This window comes from Nelusetta ayraudi, unplaced genomic scaffold (assembly GCF_046127955.1).
Source record: "Nelusetta ayraudi isolate G7.1 ecotype Tasmania unplaced genomic scaffold, CSIRO-AGI_Nayr_v1 ptg000042l, whole genome shotgun sequence".
Taxonomy (NCBI): domain Eukaryota; kingdom Metazoa; phylum Chordata; class Actinopteri; order Tetraodontiformes; family Monacanthidae; genus Nelusetta; species Nelusetta ayraudi.
In genome coordinates this window covers 15833253-15851241 of record NW_027466092.1, presented here as the reverse complement: position 1 = coordinate 15851241, position 17989 = coordinate 15833253, and the positions used below count along the sequence as shown (strand labels likewise).

At 46.0% G+C, this 17989-nt stretch overlaps 1 protein-coding gene across 1 annotated transcript in view; it reads right to left on the bottom strand.

Annotated features, from left to right (window-relative positions):
- Positions 1-17611, bottom strand: part of etv4 (ETS variant transcription factor 4) — a 28054-nt gene extending 10443 nt beyond the window's left edge. The window contains exons 1-4 of the mRNA XM_076034872.1: positions 17439-17611; positions 16921-17011; positions 16688-16735; positions 12028-12081 (exon numbers count right to left, since the gene is read on the bottom strand). Coding sequence (XP_075890987.1) covers positions 12028-12081; positions 16688-16735; positions 16921-17011; positions 17439-17495 — 250 coding nt within the window. The 5' untranslated portion in view covers positions 17496-17611. The remainder of the gene's footprint in view (positions 1-12027; positions 12082-16687; positions 16736-16920; positions 17012-17438) is intronic.
- Between the last annotated feature and the right edge of the window lie 378 nt (positions 17612-17989).

Sequence of the window (17989 nt, the reverse complement as noted above, 5' to 3'; positions counted from 1 at the left end):
AAACAAAAAAGAGGTCAAGATGGCTCTCACTGTTAGCTGTTCTAATATTTGTTCACATTTTGCTGTTGAATAAAAATCAAGAATATCTTTCAGGTTTCTTGGAATTTTTTTTTTTTGTTTTACTTGTAAAATTTGAGTTCCTTGCCATCGTTGCTCAAGCGATCCACTCCTAAACCAGTTTGACTGGCCTGAGGGAGAGATGTTGCTCTTCTCTTTCCGTCTTTTTTTTTTTGAATGGCCAAGTCGAACAATCAAAATAGCTTTACTGCTGCTGCTCATCATCGTCCTCATCATCCTAACCTGCCTATTTTTGGCCTGTTCTCACTCTCCCATGGCAGCCGAGCAGGTGAGGAAGTGTTGGCTTTAGTGGAGGATCAGCGGGATTAGAGAGCATTTAGGCAGATTTCCCAGACAGACGCGATGGGATTCCAGCCTCCTCTAAGTCTCCGACAGCTCGGCTGCCGGTGCGCCGAGGGTGGCACATGACGGCCACTCTAATAACACCAGTGTTTGTCTATTGACACCTCCCCCACCCCAACCCGGCCTTTCTCTGCCTGCCATGGTCATGAACCGCAAACAATCCTGGGAGAGCACACACACACACAAACACACACAGACACAGCCTATAATGCGATTGGCTCCAGCGGTGCCCTTGATGTGGCTCTTGGTTTTATGAGGATGTTCCGTTCGAGACGCTGCAGCCCGGTAGCAGATGCGCCACGACTGCATATGTGAACAGGACGGCGCTATGGGTGTGTGAGCTTTATTTTAAAATGAGTACCCGTTGCAAAGTGGGCAATCACCATTAATGTGTATTTAGAGCATTCTTTCCTACGTTACACCCGCTACTTTGTCATATTTGTTCCAGGTTCCAATGTGAAAGAATGCAAGAGGACCAGTGACCATCTTTTGGGAGGAAAGATGCTGTAGCTCTGAATTCATAATATTTCATTGTATTAGACAATGGAAAGTGTGTTGAGAAATTTTCAGAAAAATTGATTTATGTCAAATACGAAAGCACTGAAATAATAAAAAATAAAAATAAAAATAAAACATGCAGCAACTAGATACTAACAAGGATTTTAGTCAGTTGGTCCCACAACAGAGGTTAGTTCATACTGCACTGATGGGTTTTTAGAGCTGTTCTGCTAATGACTTTCCAATCACTGAACCCAATTTGCTACAACACGCATTTATATGTTGACATGACCAAGCTTTCTGTTAACTTTACACTTATTTTCAGGTTAAACCTCCAGACTAAGGCAGCCAGTTCAGTTGGGATGAAATTTGTTTTGACGCTGATTTTAAAAGGTCTTCATACATGGCCAGTGGACATTTATAACAAACGTGTCAAAATTCATCCCATAGATGTTTCAGGTTAAACACAAACTGGGGGGAATTAATCCAAGCTCCACTTCCAGGAATAGACCTCAACTTATAACAAACCCCTGTCCCCGCATAATATTACAAGCCATCCAGCCTGTTCCGGTTAATCTCCCCAGCCAAAATGATGTCAAATTTGCTGCTGAAGTTTATAAGGTGGTGACAGTCCTGTAAACGAATCCAGGGAGAGTTATGGGTTCCTTTTGCTTCCTGCTTTTGTTTGGGGGGCAATGTGACCCTCTTCGACTACTTGAAGTAGAATGAAACGTTACATCACAGACCCTCGTATTTCATTGTTTTGTTTTCTTCTTTAACTACGTGGAGGGGATCTCTCAATTGAGGAAGTTTGATGATAAACAGGTGTTTAGAAGTGAGAAGACAGACAACACAACGTCGTCTGTGTGCTTAAAGAGGCATTTTTGGGGCAGGTTTGCAAGACAGCTAGATCTTTCAAGTCCAAAGTCTCACAAATCCACATGAAAAGCTGTCATTTTGAAGCATTTCCAGTTGTTTGAAGTATGACCAGAACAAGCAGTGTCCTTTATAGAGATGGAGACAGGAGCAAAATTCAGGGTTTAGTTGTGACAAAAAGAAAATTATGCTACTAGATATTAAATATCAAAGTTGCAGAAGATGAGCAGAAAATGATTTTTTATTTATTTTTTTACTAGTTTTGGAAATAGTTTATCAAAAACAAACATTTTCGACCCTACAGTAGATTGCCATTGGGTGGCAATCCACCAAGTGACTGCTAAGCATCCCCTTTCGCACCAGTGAACCATGGTTTTGTTCCCGAAGGCTCCACTGCTAGTGAAGTAATGCGCCACACATTTTGACTGTGACAGACAGAGGGCTCGTCCAACTGCGAGCTGCCTTCCATGTTTTTCAGAAGGGGACCTCTTCCTTTCCAAATGTTTTCTGTGGGCCCTATCCCAGGTGTGAACTAAATCAAAACGATTTGTGACACTTTCCATCTGGCGTGTCAGGTTAACAGTTTTGCGGAAGAGCTTTGTGTGTCCATGTCATCGCGCTGAATAGTGGCAAGCTCCTCCCCCATGGGGGAGGTCAAAGGGTTCCCCCCATGCTCCAATCTTGCATCCCCTCCCACCGTATTTTGCCCATTTCCCACCCACTGCCCCATTCTGAGGTGCGAGGTAAAGGGATGACCCCCTCCGCCCAGCTAAAAGCAGGGTGGAGTGACTTTTACATATGTAAATGTTGTCCCTTTAGAGGGGGAGGATGCAGGGTGAAAGGTGATGGTCATGGTTGAGTGCTTTAGGAAGTAGAGGGATCATTACATGTGGGGGTGATGGTGGAGGTGGTGAGGGTTCCTTTCAATGGATGGCCACCACAAACAAATGACATAAGCAGTGATGCCCCCCTCCCCCCAAGACACACTCAAACAAAAATAATAATAAAACAATAGTGAAATATAACACACAGTGCTCATGGATTGATCGTGGAATGTTTGCAAATCTCCTGTTTCAGTTTTTATTTATTCTCTATTTGCTCGGCAGACTGGAAGATTGAGGCAGGAAACCTGAATGACAGAAAATGTCAGCAAACTGTTACTGGCACGACTCCCAGTCAACCTTTACGTGGACCTTTTAAGGCTTTGTGTTCTAAAGTAACTGGAAGTAGAAGTTCAACTCTGTTGTTTATCCAGACCATCTTCTCGCAAGCCATCTTTCTTTCTGTTCTCTGTGGTGCTAATGTTGTTAGCGAGCTACTGCTTCTTTAAACACGGTGTGTTTCAGGTGTTCTTCTCCTTGTTCCGCATTCAGTAGTAAACTTGTGGCGCCACACCAGGCCTGGCATAGGTACTACACCATTTTCAATGTTGTTTCCAGCGAATCCGTATAAACAAAAAAACATTTCGACGACGGCTTTGTCTAAACATGTTTTTCGAGAGAGTGTAAACAGCCCCTCATTCTACACGGTGGGCACCTCAGCCAAACAGTGGTACCAGGAGCTTTTCAAAGATCCCAGCTGAATTCCTTAAGAATTGCGGGAAATACGGTAAAGTTTAGGAAAAACAAGCTGAATGTAACTTTGATGCTTATATGTAAATATTAACGTATCACTGATTTGGTTTATATGGAGAAAAGTCAAACAGTCAAAATTCCAATTTCTCATATCTTCTCACTCAGTATTATGCAGGGAAAAAAAAAGATTTTGCAAGAATGTATTTCAACGGAAAATTCAGAATTCCAAGCTGGAAGTTACTGTCCTAAAACATTTAAGTAATAATATACTGAAAACAATGAATTCAGAAAAGGGAAAATATGTGCAAGTTGTCCAAGGACTTAAGTGAAAAAAAAAAAAAAAAATTGCAAGTCAGACGTCAGAGCTGAGAATCACTTTGCGTCAGTCCAAAGTTTAGGGCGGATACCTTCATGAGTGACGCTGGTATTCTAAAACCGTCATTATAGCCAGAAGAATGAGAATTGAATTGAAGAGAGTCAGGAATTGAACCTTCTGTGCAGCTCTCAAAAAAAAAAAAAAAATACCATGAAGAGGTTTGAACGCTGTTTAAGAAGACCTTGCCATGAACTTCCAGCTTCTTACGAGACCTGTACTTCCTACCATTAAAGGCCCTGCTGAAAGGAAATCCGATCTGAGGACAGGCAGCAGCGGATCTGGAGAGTCTTATGTCCAATGTTTATGTGCGACTTGGCCAAGTCGTGAGCCTCTGGAAGTCAGCAGCACGACAGCTTCACTGGCAATAAATCACCGGACATCAGCCGTGGCGTCAAACTGGGTGACTGGATCCCGCCCAGCTGAAGAACACGCGAGCGTAACGTAAATACACACTTAATGGGTCCAATCAAACAAACAGGACTTGAGTCTTGCTCCGAGAAGGATCATCTCTGGGATATCTGGAGATCTGGTTCTTATCTTGCATGATACGGGCTGTACATCAAGCCACTTTATGCCTCAATATGAAGCACACCAGCAGCAAGCTGGAACTGTGTAGCAGCAAAGACCTGAATCTCTCCTTGCCTGGATAAATAAAAGCGTGGACGTCAATTGTGCCACGTTGGTTTGAAAAGTTAAAAGGGAGGCTATTTTAGTGCCTAATTTGCAAATCACATTATCTGCCTTGCTGATACATTGCTCCATTGTGGTTAGAGGGCGGCGTATAAATGCGAAAGCAAAGTGTGCCACTTTAAAGGACTGTGCTATGATAGCCTACAAGCCCAGGAAGCGAGGCTGATCCTCATTCAGACCTCTAACCAGATCACAGTAAACTACAAACAACAGCTGATAACTCTGCCAGCTTTAGGTTTGCGTAGCCAAAGTAATGGCTGCAAATGAAACCTTTATGTTAAATCATTTCCAAAATGTGTCTTTTAAATAGCCAAGCCATCCGAAAGTTCCAGCAGTTCCAGTGGGAGGAATTTCTCTATGCTGCTGTCACCTTTATCCAGATATTAATCTAAGCACCCAAATCTTTCCAAATCCCAAATTTTCTTAAAAAAAAAGTGTCCTACCAATAAATATAATAAGTATTAATAGCAAAAATACTAACTATGAACTTTATTACACTTTAACAGTTGAGTGAGCAAGTCTGCTTTTGTACAGTGTAATAGAGAAAAAGAAAAGCACAAAAGAGCAACGGAGAAAAAATGAAGGTGGTGGGGAAGCGAGGTGGTATCACATGATCTCGAGTGTTTGGGCTACAGATTTTATCCCGTCATTCCATGGAAACATGTGCTGCACATGTGTGCCTCTCGCTCTCTCTCAGGTCACTGCACAATTAGGAAAGACGCGGAGAGAGAAAAATAAGCCGAGCGGCTCATCCTGGTCTCTGAGAGCCGGCGGGGCCCAGACAGCGGCCCCAGCGAGAGGAGCACCGGAGCGTTCGCTGCATTCGCGTCCGCTCAATGTGATTTACAGGTCGTCCTCTCCCATCTGATAATGGCGCAGGCCTCCTTGAATATTTAAAGAACGCTTGTGAGATAGCTGCCAAACGAGCCTAACGAGATTGATGGAAAGTGGAATCAGCGAGGTGGCGGATGGGCCCAGGTCGGCCCGCGGCCCCCTCTCATCAATTGGATTTGTTGAGGCTGTTGTTTTTATTGTGGTCGGCCGTTAATCAGCTGTTCTGTGCCTCGCGTCGCGTTGGCCAACAGGATGTAGATCTGAGTGACGCATCACGAGGACAAGCGGTCGCACGGTCCATTTATTTGCAAGCGCCAGAGTTTCACTTCCCCTTTGTCGACCGGCAAGAAGTCGAGAGCGGCAGGCAGGGGACAGCTTGGCTTCTTTTTTTATTTAAGTGAAACAATTACTAAATTCTACTTTTATTCATTCATTAAGAGCAGGTGAGAACAAGATCTCTTATGGTAGCAAAAAGGATCTGCAGCCGCACAGTCGTGACCTCGAGAGAAACCTGCCTGGCGAGTGTAATAATTACCCTTGTATCTCCGCCGTCGCATCTCAATTTTGATCGCCAAACGCTCTGACATCTCGCCTTTTCCCCATTGTCTACTTTGCTCCCGATTGTGCCGAGTTGGCTTTTTATAAATGGTCATTGACCAGCAATAAATCCGGTGGCTGCGCCACTGTTTAGTGGAGCTGATACAATACATCCCTGAGCGGGGACGTGTGCGGCACGGGGGACGGCCCGGGGAAGGCGAGGGGTAGATGTAATTAATCTGGAACAATATTGACTCCTCGCTCTCCATCGCTCAGCCCCCAATATAGCCGTCCCCTCTTAATGTTTAATGTGCCATCGATCCACCCCCACCCCCCAGCCCCCTGCACTGTTGCTGAAATGATATAATGAGCTGCCACCGCCCCAGCGGGGGGTACGCGAGCAATGCGCGGCTGTTAAGTGTGTTTTTGAGCTGTCGAATGGGCCAAATTTGGCCTCGTCCACAAATGGATGCATCACCCTCGGCCAACTTCATTTGAAATTGCACACGGCCCCCTCGCACCCTCCTCCGTCTTGACCGCGGTTATTCCCGCTTCCACTTTTGACCCCTCTTCCTCCTCCTATCTGCCTCTCTGCTGATTTATCTGCGCTTTATCTTTATCAAGTCGTCCACCGGCCCTATCCATCTCCTCCCGCCACTGCTTCTCCAGCAGCGCTGATCGATACCGTCATACGGCCGCTCTCGAGGCGCGGAATAAACCACACACCTAGCGCTCTGTGTCAGCAGGTTACCACCGGTCCAGCCAGCGTGGCGGGCTTCAGGGCCTGTTGGAGGGCAGAGCACTGAGGGAGATCTAGAGGGCCACCACAGGATCAGGGAGATTTTTGGTTGGTTCGAAACCAGTAAAGCCTGATCTACATAAAGTTACAGATGTAGAAAAATCTTGAACACAGATTGTGTGTGATGGGCAAGTCCTCTTCCAAAGGTTACCAGGGACACAACGGGTATAATGAATACGCATTCCTGCATATTCTACATTTTCTTCTATTCTACATCTTGCAACTCTTTGGGCAGGAGTTACTACCGTGTCCGAGTAACGTTGTAAACACCAGGAAAATATCAGGTGTGAATGTATTCAGCCATTTCAATTGTAATTGGAGCACAAGAATAAATAAACAAATAAATAAATAGATGGCTGTATTGACAGTGTGGGTCAGAAAAGCATAGAAACAGGAGGGAACTGTAAAGGGAGTATGACTGTTTGTTCATGTTTCTGCAATTAAAAAACTGAGATGGACTGAATACTTTTCACTGGTTCAGGCATCGTCCACACAATTGCTGTAACTGGCTGTTACCGTTTGTGAGCTTGGTGGTGATGATACATTTTTAACTAGGAGATGGAGCCTGGACGGGTCAGACCACCTACCTTCTATTCTTAGGCCAATAATAAGTATTCTCCTTTGTGTGTCTGTCTTATAGTCCTACACCATGTCACTCTCCCATTCTACTTTACTCATCTCTATCAACGCTCCCACCAAACTCTCTGGAATCCCAGTCACACGTCTCTGCCGCCACGTCGTCCTGGCCGCAGCATCTGGCCCCTGATTGGTCTGGAATGGCTTTAGCGGGAGGCCTCCCCGCCGCGGCGAGCACAGCCGCGGTAAACACACCAATATGGACGCACAAAAGCACGCGTGAGCATCGCTGTTATATACTAACACTCACACACTTTTTTTCCCCCTTCTGCCGTAATAAAACACACACTGCCGTCCATTCACAAAACTCTGCCCCGCCTGGCTCTGATCCCCACCTCCCTCCCGTCCCTCCCCCTCCTGCCCCCCTCCCTTCCTCTTTGACAGAGCGGCTCTGAATCAACACGCCACAAGTGCAGCTTTTACTTCCCCACTGGAAGCTGTTAAACGCCTATTACTTTACACACTCGGCCTTAACAAAGCCATTTTCTCTGGATTTGATTGAGCAGAACGGATGAAATAATGCTCTAAACTTGCAGTGACACTCCGAAGGCACACTTAGCCTCATTTTGGAGGCAGTTGAAAAACAGTGTTCATCTTTGTTGGGTTAAAAAAAATGTTTAATACCTTCAAAAAAAGAAAAAAAGAAAGCGTTTTGAATGATTGAAATACTCTAAGGCAACTGCAGGTTGCCTGAGAGGTTGTTTAGCCGCAGAGTGAATGTCATGAATGAAGGTTTACTCCCCGTAGTCCGAAGTGCTGCCTCAGCCACTCTCTCACAACCCAGCCATTCAGAAAACTGCAGCGCTGGAGTTTGCGAGTGTGAGCGTGTGCACGCCCGTGTGTGTGTGTTTAAGAGAGAGACAGTGAGAGAAATCCCCCCCCCCCCAAAAAAAAGGAACACGACCATTTCACTCATAGTCAAAACAAAATCACCACAATAAACAGCAGGCAGGCCAAGGAGTGGGTGAGCGTCCTGGTTTGGCAGGCACCTGGATGATCCTGCACAGTTTTGTTGGGCAGCACAAGTTTTTTTGGGGGGGGCTTGGGGGGAGTGGCAAGTTTCTCTCTCAGGAAGAGAAGGATTTGGAAAGGGAAAGGGAATCTCCCCCGTGCGCTAAAAAAGAGCCGATTGAGAGGAGTCCTGGTCCGGGCACGGCTCCCCTCACCGCTGGAAATACAGGGCACACGCAATTCTGCAGCGCTGTGCATCGGGATAATAGTTGGGACTCTTTTTGTGGAATCCAATAATGAAAAAAAAACAAAACACGAACCAGCTCCACACACTAACTATGTTTTCATGGGCTCGGTGACAAAGCAAACACAATAGTGGCGGCAGATGCGGCGGCAGCAAGGCACCTCCGTTGCAGTCGCACTCACACGTTTGCACATTTCACCGTAAGCATCGCGGCAAGTGTTCAAAGTTCTATCTGGATGTCCCTTTACCACCGGCAGCAGTTTTCCTGGTTCGCGCGACCACATTGGTGCCTCATTCTCCAACACTTTCACTACCGTGGGACCTGGTTTTCAAGTTTAGATGATGTCGCCATAAAAACACAATACTGTCGAAACCTCCTGCCGTCTTCCAGTTGCTCTCGCAACAGACGAATTTGCCACATTGGTCTAACAACTAGGTTCTGAGGGATTTTTTTTTCATTTTGCACAGACTTCAAATAATTACAGCAGTGTACTGAGCGAAATAGAACAAAGCGTTGCAAAAGGCCTTTAAAGCAAAGAGTCCCTGCGACTCTCGATGACACTGCCACGCACCAAAGACTAGCAAGCACTAAAAAGGAAACCAGCATTTTTCTCCCATCGTTCCACTTTTACCCCATTTTTCCTTCATCCTTTTGTCATTTTCTTCTGCCGTGCACAAATTTCTGCTCAACCTAGGGAAACTGCATTCTATAGCCGCCGCAACTTCCTATATAATTACTGCAAGGACCAAAAAAAAATGCCCCCCAAAAAACACTAAAACAATCGTCCCACACAAGTTTGGGAGCTTCAGGATTAGTTCACATCTTGGAACACTCAAAGAGAGAAAGGAGGCGGGGGGGGGGGGGGGGGGTAAATTTTGACTTAGTTTGCACAGACACAGGAAGGGAGGGAGGGGTTTGGAGTATCCAGTTGGCTGAGGGAGGGGGGAGAAGGAGGTAGAAGGAGGGGGCGTCTGTAGTACTGTAGGGCATTTTTTTTATGAATGAAGAGTGAAGGAGGGAGAGGGGAGGGGAAAGAGAGGGGAGGAGGGAGGGAGGGAGGGGGGCACTTCCTCTTACGCACACAGGGAAGAAAATTTATGAATGGCTCACATCTCTTGAGCTGCTTTGAGTGTAAACAACAAAGCTGGACGAAGACTTTTCACCAATCGTCTCTCGGAGGTTCCAGCGCACCCATACAGCACCCTTATAAAGTGTGCGGGGCATAAATTTGACTGACAGCTCTGCGTGTTTGTTCCCGACAGGTTTTCGGAAGGGGGAAACAAAAAAAAAACTTTTAAAAAGAGTCTGGAAAAGGAGAAAACAGGCTCGTCAAGGTGGAGGAGCTCAGTCGTGCCCTGCAGGGGCCGTTTCTTCTCGGACTTTGTCATCAAAGTTCAGCACAACAAAAGCCACGCTATGGACACAGACACGCTCAGCGTGAATGTGCAGGGGGCCTGTTTGCGTAACCTCCCCTCCGATGGCGGACAGAGCGCGCTTGTTAGCGGCGAGCCGAGGGAGAAGGCAGCAAAATGAGATACGTTCACCAGATGTGCGGGGAGGTGTTGCACAATCCCTCCTTTTGCCCTCACCCCCCCACCCCCAATCCAGCCTTCCGACGTGTCCCATTGTTGTTGGGTTTTTTTTTCTTCACTTTTTTTATTTTATTTTTAGGTAGTCTTCCTCTGCCGTCTGTCTGTCTGTGGCTGTCTGTCAACGCCACGCCCCAAGGCAGGTAGCAACCTGACTCATTCAACAACAACGTTTAATTTTACCAGGGCGCCATTCTCAATACAAGCCTCAATTATATTCCGGTCACCTGGGATTATTGCTCTGCTTTATGTTGTTTTTTTCTTTTTCTTTTTTTTTGTGCTTGAGTTTTCCAAAACAGGTGAGTCACCTGTTTTCAAAGGGACAACGCCAGACGCCGAGGGTTCAGTTTCAGTGTCAGTATCAGCATCAGTGCAATTTTCAAACTTGCCAGAGCAACTAATGGGCAACAGGCATTTAAATAAAGAAATAAATACAAACTACTTTTTTTTGTTTGCAGAGTTTTAAAATCTGATCAAAGCAATGCATGTCACATTGTTGTTCATGCAAAAAATGCCCACAAGTGTTGATGCAATGATGGTGTGAGTTTGTGTGCAAAACTGGGGAGACAATTTTCATTACGTGGCTGCATTTTCCCATGTAAAAAAAACCTCTTTAAATCTGAATAAAAGGAGAAATACAGACTGCAGCACATTCAGTTTAAAAAGTGAGTGACTGAAAAAAAACTAAAATCTGTGAAAGGTTGTGCAACGTGCAAATTGCAATATCTGAGAAAAAAAAAACGGTTTAAAACCTTCTTAACTTACAAGTTACTAAGTTTTAAGAAGAGTGGCGACCATTGTTGAGAAAGAAATAATAAGACAACAGGATGCTCGACGCATTCGAGGTTCATTTTGAGTCGCCCGTCAGCTCCACTTTGCCAAATGTCCCCGGCTGCATAGAGACACCGCAGCCATTCAGCGCCACCAACAGGGACACTGTCTGTCAACGCCAGAGTGTCTCTGTCGTGTTTAAGTGAGCTGCCCGTCAAACCGGAGCCCCCGTGACCCCGCAAATCATATCCCCGCTCGGCCGTTAGCGCAGGCCTGACAGCTGATTGGCTGTCGGGTCAGGGGGTTAAGTAGACACGGCCCCTGCGCGGCCCCTGGGGTTCATCTGCACTTCCTCCTCGCCATTGTGGCCCAACACGGGGCGACAATGTCGTGCGGGGCCTGTGTCACCGAGGGCGACTTCAACCACACGATGTCTGCACAACAAAAGACACACACAGGGTCCATCGCGGAGGAAGCACCTTTGACTGGAGCCCCGAGCTGTCAGTTGGACTTTGGGAGGTGGGATTATTCTCCGAGGTGCGGGACACAAGACAGAGTGATTGAGAGAGGAAGACAGACAGAGAGAGAGAGAGAGAGAGAGAGAGAGAGAGAGAGAGAGAGAGAGAGAGAGAGAGAGAGAGAGAGAGTGAGTGAGTGAGTGAGAGAGAGAGAGAGGAGGAAAAAAAGTGTTTGCAGAGCGCCGCCCGCCCATATCCTGAGCCGTCATTGTTTGAGCACACAACAAGAGAGGGAAAGTCATTCAAATAGTGGCTCAGTTGTGCAGCCCAGGAATTTGCTTTTCCATTTTACATCTTCCGATGTGCACAAAGGAGGCCGTCTTTGTACCTGCACCCTGAATATTTCCCTTACTGGTTTCCTGGGCCGGACCCGGCTAGCCTTTTCAAACGCATGCAAAATAGCACCGCATAAAGCAAGGCCTCCGCTGCCTCAGATGTGTGTCTGCGAGTGTGTATGTGTGTGTGTGAATCGGCAGGTTCCAGGAAACCCACCTGTTCCTCCGCTTGCTCCGGAGACACCCAAGGTTCAGATGTAACAGATGGGCGAGCCGCCGAGTGTGACGCACAGATCAATATCGCACCGACAAGCTGATCTAGTCCGTTCAATAAGGACTGGAAAAATAGCTGATTTTGAGGCGCTCACTTGCATCGACCCTGCCTGGCCGCTCAGTTAAACACAGTCACCGCGCAGGGATCAAGAGTGGTTCACTCACAGTTCTCCGAGTGGAAATCAGGAACAAACTGCTCATCACTGTCAGGAACTTGAGCTGGAAAAGAAATAATTGGAAAAAAAAAAGATAACAGCATTATTATCAGAATATTGTGGAGCACAAGCCAGTCAAACAAGTTGCATATTTTTTTCCCCAAGAATTTCATAATTATCTGAAGGTAATTGCGGCTGAAATTAGTTTTTGCTTTCGGGAAAACATAGCTTTTCCAGGACCAGGAATTCCGTCCCCTTTTTTCTTCAGTCAATACTATTTTATTGATTTTTTTTAAAGTCTCACAAACTAACTCTGCAATTTACAGGTGGAATTTCACTTTTTTTTTTCTAATCCTCCTACAAGAAGCAACTGGAAAAGCTACAACATCAAATTACACCCTACTCATCTTTTGAAAACCACAGTTGGGTCTCTACCACCAACTTTTCACAAGTCTTTGCCTATTTAAACAGATTAAAACAGTCTGTCATGACGAATCAAGTGAACCGGGGCTCCCTTCTGCTCCAGAGGGGACGGGGTCCCGCAATCAGAGGGTGGTTTGGCTTTTACGGGCTGCCAGTAAAATGTTTGAACAGGAGAAGAGATATTCGGAAGACCACACTCTCCTGCCAATGCATGTTTCTTTTTAGACGTAAGTTTTGGAAACCAATCGGAGACGGATGGTGCCAAAGACCCAGGTGCAGCGCAGCGAGGCAGACGCCATTGTCGAGCTCATTTTTTTGTTTTGTTTGGGCATCCATTCACAGTTTTATCCCCTCTGAGCTTCGGACGCTGAGTCACGCAGACAGAAAGGACAGAGCGGATTGGCAAACGATTTGACCGCCAACACCCTCAGTGGGGTGACAACAGTCAGATTTACCTAAAGAGCCACCAGAACCGGAACCAGGGTTGGCCACCTTTTAGTTCCTGTTGTGCAGGTTTCTGTTTTTTTTTTCAGTGGCACAACGGAGGGCTAGCTTCACTAGTGGTGTGCGAGTTGGATCACATTAAAAATTATTCATGGAAATGTAAAACTTTGGCAAATTTGGAATAAAAAAGGTGCATATCTATTCAAGGTGCTTTTTGCTGGCAGTTCAGATAGCGAGACAATTCTATTTTTCTTGCCAGCTGTGAACGATGAGGTGAATTGTCTCATATCCAACATCACACATGAAGCTTTTTTTCATTTTGGGTGAATATGTGCCATGTGAAAACAGGTTTGTGTGAAGTGACGAGAAACCAAAATTGTTATTTGTCACAGAAAAAGTCTCATCTTAGATTCAGGATGGAAAACTGCAACAGGATTGTACAACCGGCCAAAGTGGTGTCATTCCTTTTAAAATCTACATTATTTGCCCCACACCAGCTAATGACTAACTGGCCCAAAATCTCTAATAAAATTTTACTCCACGTTTTATTATAAGCAGCGCACCAAAAAAAAAAAAATCTCTTTCGTGAAACCGTAACCTCACACATGAGGTGTGACCCAACGTTCAACTTTTTCTTTCTCACGGTTCTTCAATCCACCGTTTGGTAAGACGCAGAAACCAAAACCCAAGACAGCAACATTGAAAAACAGAGACAAACAGCAACAGAAGCCAAAAAGAGGAAATAAGATATTCAAATTTACTGTCCCTCATCACAATCCTCCTTCCTTTACACAGGAAACCGGATGATGGACTGTATTTTTTTCTTTTTTTGGGGGGGTGGGTGGTTGGAGCATGCTCAGATAAATGACATTGATTTCTTATACAACAGTGCATCCTGTGGCCTACTATACCATAATAAAATTACCCCCCTTTTAACTTTGCAGTCTTTGGCCCTCGGGTGGTGGTGGCAGTGGTGGAGCGGGGGAGGCAGAGCTTCTGCATGAGACAGAGCAGCGACTGATATTTAGCTCCAGCAATCAATCAAGTCGGCTAGTTTCAACATGTCCAAAAAACAGAACAGGCTGGACCTCATAAAGAGCAAACGGAGGGGACGGACTGAGGAGACATCTTCGCAGGCCTGCAGCGTGTGCCGTTTGTGCATGTTCCTCTCTGGTCGTGTGTGTGCGTGCGAGCGCGCGTGCACGCTTGCATGTGTATCTGATTTGTTTCCAGGAAAACCTCGTCAGGGGCTTTGAGATGCAAGTCAGCACAAGAAGGAAAGTGTGTTTACGGGGAGCACAGGCGAGCGTTCCTCCCCGCCGCTTCCAGGCACCTTGAATGACTCTTTTTTTCTCCCCTCACAGTGGGAGATCTCGGTGGGAGGAGCCTGAAGAACGGCCCCAGTCATATAAAGCTGAAGGCCCCGCACCCCCCACCCCTCCTACAAAAATGAGACAAGATGTGACAAGCTCCTGAACCCCTGCCATTCAACACTTCTCCCCTTTCTGTCTCTGCCTCGCTTCCGCTCTCGCTCTGCCGAGGAGGGACAAAAAAAGAAGAGAAAGAAAAGGGAGAAGAAGAAGAAGAAGAGGGGGGAAAAAAACTCCCTCCAGCTAGCCAGCTTTTTACAATCTCGGTGAATCCCTCACAACTGCAATCAGTCATGATAAGGTCTCTAATTAATGCCACAGGAAAGGAGAGGTCTAAAGCCCGGGGAAGCTGAAAAACAAGCCAGTACTTAGGCTTAAATAACACTTTGATAGAGCTCTGCCGCTCGGCCCCGCTATGCCGCCGCTGCTGCTGCCGCCGCTGCTTTGCTCCCTCTGTGACTTTACTGCAGGGCTGCCACAGCCAATTTGTACATTTGCCACGACGCCCCTTTATTTATTCATTTGCTTTACCTCTTTATTTCTCTGGGGCTGCAGCTCATGAACACACTTTTCCTGCCACATCATTGTCTTGCAAAGGGTCTGTTGCTTCTGGCGGAAGATTCAATTTAAATTGTTAAATTCTCGTCAAGCTCCACTCGAAGTAAGATGTGGGGACAAATATGTGGCTGTGGGCGATTCCAAATAATCCTTTCAACTTTGGTGAGAACGCAAGGGGTTTTTCCTACTGGAGCAATACAAAGCCGTTAGGTGTGATTTCAAACAGCCTCCAACTTTAAAGTGACAGTAACCCATTGTGGCCCTTTTATTGGTTCTTGAGCAAAGTAGCTTTTTTTTTTTTTCAAGACTACATGAGAAGTGGCGCAACAGCTAATACAGGTACGGCCCTGCATGCCGTTAGCAGCACCCGGTTCCCTCCAAAGTAGCTTTTTTATTTAAACTGCTCTTCACACAATCCTGCCTCACTTCTCTGATGTGCCGTGAGCTCAAAAGTTTGCCTGAGTCAGAGGCAGCACTGACTTACAAGGTGACATAAGAATAACCTTACCATTTTGCACTTTGACAAAGTCTAGTCAATATAAGCCCCTAAAAAATCTCCCAAACTCCCAAACAAAGTGGCTAACCAGATCTATGCAGCTTAATTCAAGTCCACAGAACCCCTCATTCTCAAAATCAATTTCAAAGGACATGATTTTTTTTATTTCTCGTCAGTGGCAGTAAGACTAGAACATCTGTTGCAGCATCTCGGCACTGCATCAAAACAGCGTCTTCCCCTGTCAGTTAAAAAATCCTCATGGTTGTGTGTAAATCTGTAGCTTTTCTCATTTGATTAAAGACAAATCTCTGGCTTCTGTGGCCAATTTAAAAGAAAACACAAAATCACAGAAGGGCCTTTTGAAGAACAGATTTGCACAGTCACCCAACCTGTGCATCCGGCTTCAACTTTCAAAAGAGTTACCCTTTCACAAACTAAACAACTATGTGAGATTTTTCTTTGGATATAGAGTGGCATATTCTTCGCTGAGGTATCTGCAAAATGTATCAAAATTCGAAAGAAATAAAGTTCCTTGTCTGGCCGTTAGACACGTCTAAACTTTTTAAAAGTCAGCAGGGAAATAAATAAACAAAGAAGAATTCACACAACTGGTCAAAGTGGGAAACAGAGACAAGAATCCAGTTGGATGAAGACAAGGTGGACAACAGCTCCAGCAGTTCAGATCCCCCACACTCCCAAACACACACACCAAGGCACATCAAAGCATCCAACACACCCCAAATTCACACCTCTGGGTGCAGCTTTGGCCACCTCTGGGCCGCAGGGTGGCACCCAAAGAACACAGAGGACCTCGCACCTCTCTTTTCGGCGGGGATCTCACTCCGTAATCACAGATGTGATGCAAAGTGGTCGACGGCCGCCTCTGACTGGACCTCATTTGGCCGCTGCCCGCCTTTGATTGACATGAGCCAAATAGCTAAATAGTTTGTTTGCACTGGCTGCAAGCTGCCATGTCAACATGGCCAAAATAGGACACGCTCACAGCTAATAACGACCCGTCTGTGAGCTCTCCAGCCCTTTCTTTTTCCTTTTTTTGGGGGAGATTTGGGGTTATGAGCCTGTGTGTGTTGCATCAGAAAGTTTAGGGCAGCACTCTGACTGAGAGAGAGAGGACGTTGTCTTTAGTTTTCCAGCATTTCAGCTCACAATTCTAAAGCTGGACTGACAGAAAACACGGGAGCAAACACTGCTCAGCTGCTTTTCAAGGATGGAGGTTGGCTGAGGAGATCCACCACCACAAAGTGTTTTAACTCTTCAGAGGTCTCGGTATTCCGCTCAGAGTCCTCATCGCACAAGAAAACAAAGAGTTAAAGTAAAAAAAAAGAAAAAAGAAAGAAAGGAACGTGAAGAGAACTCACCTTCTGTCAGCCACGTCTCCTGCAGTTGGCTTAAATCCTGGAAGAGGTCTGCAGACAGGAGGGGAGAGACAAGCAGGGAGGTCATTCTATATGTCCTGCTGGACGTTAATAAAAATGCACACAGTGACGACTCTGACATCTCCCCGGGTTTAACAGCCATGCTCGGTGGAGGAAGGACAGCAGGTCAAAAAAGAAGAGTTTCCAAACTACAGTTTGTTCTTTTTTTTTTTTACCTTCAGATTCCTGAGGGGGCAACTCTGTTTCCATGTATTTCCTTTTGGCTGCCATCAACAGTCTGTTTAAGGGCCCATTTCCATGCGATTTCTGCACGAACACACACACAAAACATGGATAAAGTGAGGTGCGACGTCTGCGTGAACTCGTGCGAGCACACGGGGCACAACATGTATCAGAGTGGTGGAGGTGGAAACGACGCGCTGCTTTCCGCGTCCTCGGAAAGTGACCGCTTGGCACACGGGAGCACTTTTGTTTGTCCGAGCAGTGGAAATCACCTGGAATGAACGCACCCGGGAGCTTTTTTGCCTCGCTAGACATAGAGCATTTTAGCGCTTTTCAAAGTTTATACAGATAAAACAAAAACAAAAAAAAACATCGGCGCGCGTTGGGCTTGTACGCAAAACTCGTGCAAGAGGCGAAAAAAAAGAAGCGAGAAGCCCGAAGCGCGTCGACAGAACGCGCGACATGGAAGCGTAGCGAAAACAACAACAAAAGCAACAACAACCATACGTACATTTGCTAAAGTGTAAGGCACTTGCTGGTCCAAATATCCATCCATCTTATAATCCATCCGTTAGCCGTCTGCGGTCATTTGGGCTGCGCGGATCCACGCAGCCTTGCAGCGGAGCGGAGGGAGAAGGAGGGAGCGCAGCCTTGTGAATGGAGCTGCGTGGAGGCTGCATGCATAATGAGGTCCATTCACAAAAAAAAAAAAAAAAAAAAAAAACGCCGAGGGGAAGTGATGGCGAGTGATTACCCAGCAGGCCGCTGTCCTCCCCGTACAAATCTCTTCGAGCGTGTGACAAGGCGACTCGACGCGCCGGATTAAAAAATAACTTTGAGGTGATTTCACAGTTTGTAAATCGCAGTTGTTGGTCCATGTTAATTAGCACTTTGGTTTTCTCTCTTCTTCTTCTTCTTCTTTTTTTTTTTTTTTTTAATAAAAACAAAAACCGAACCGTAAAGTTTGTGTCATGTTGTTTGTTTTTTGGGTTTTTTTTGTTGTCTCCAAAGCTTTTAGTAGGTTTTCAGTTGCGTTCAAAGACACCACGGTCTGTCCGCTTT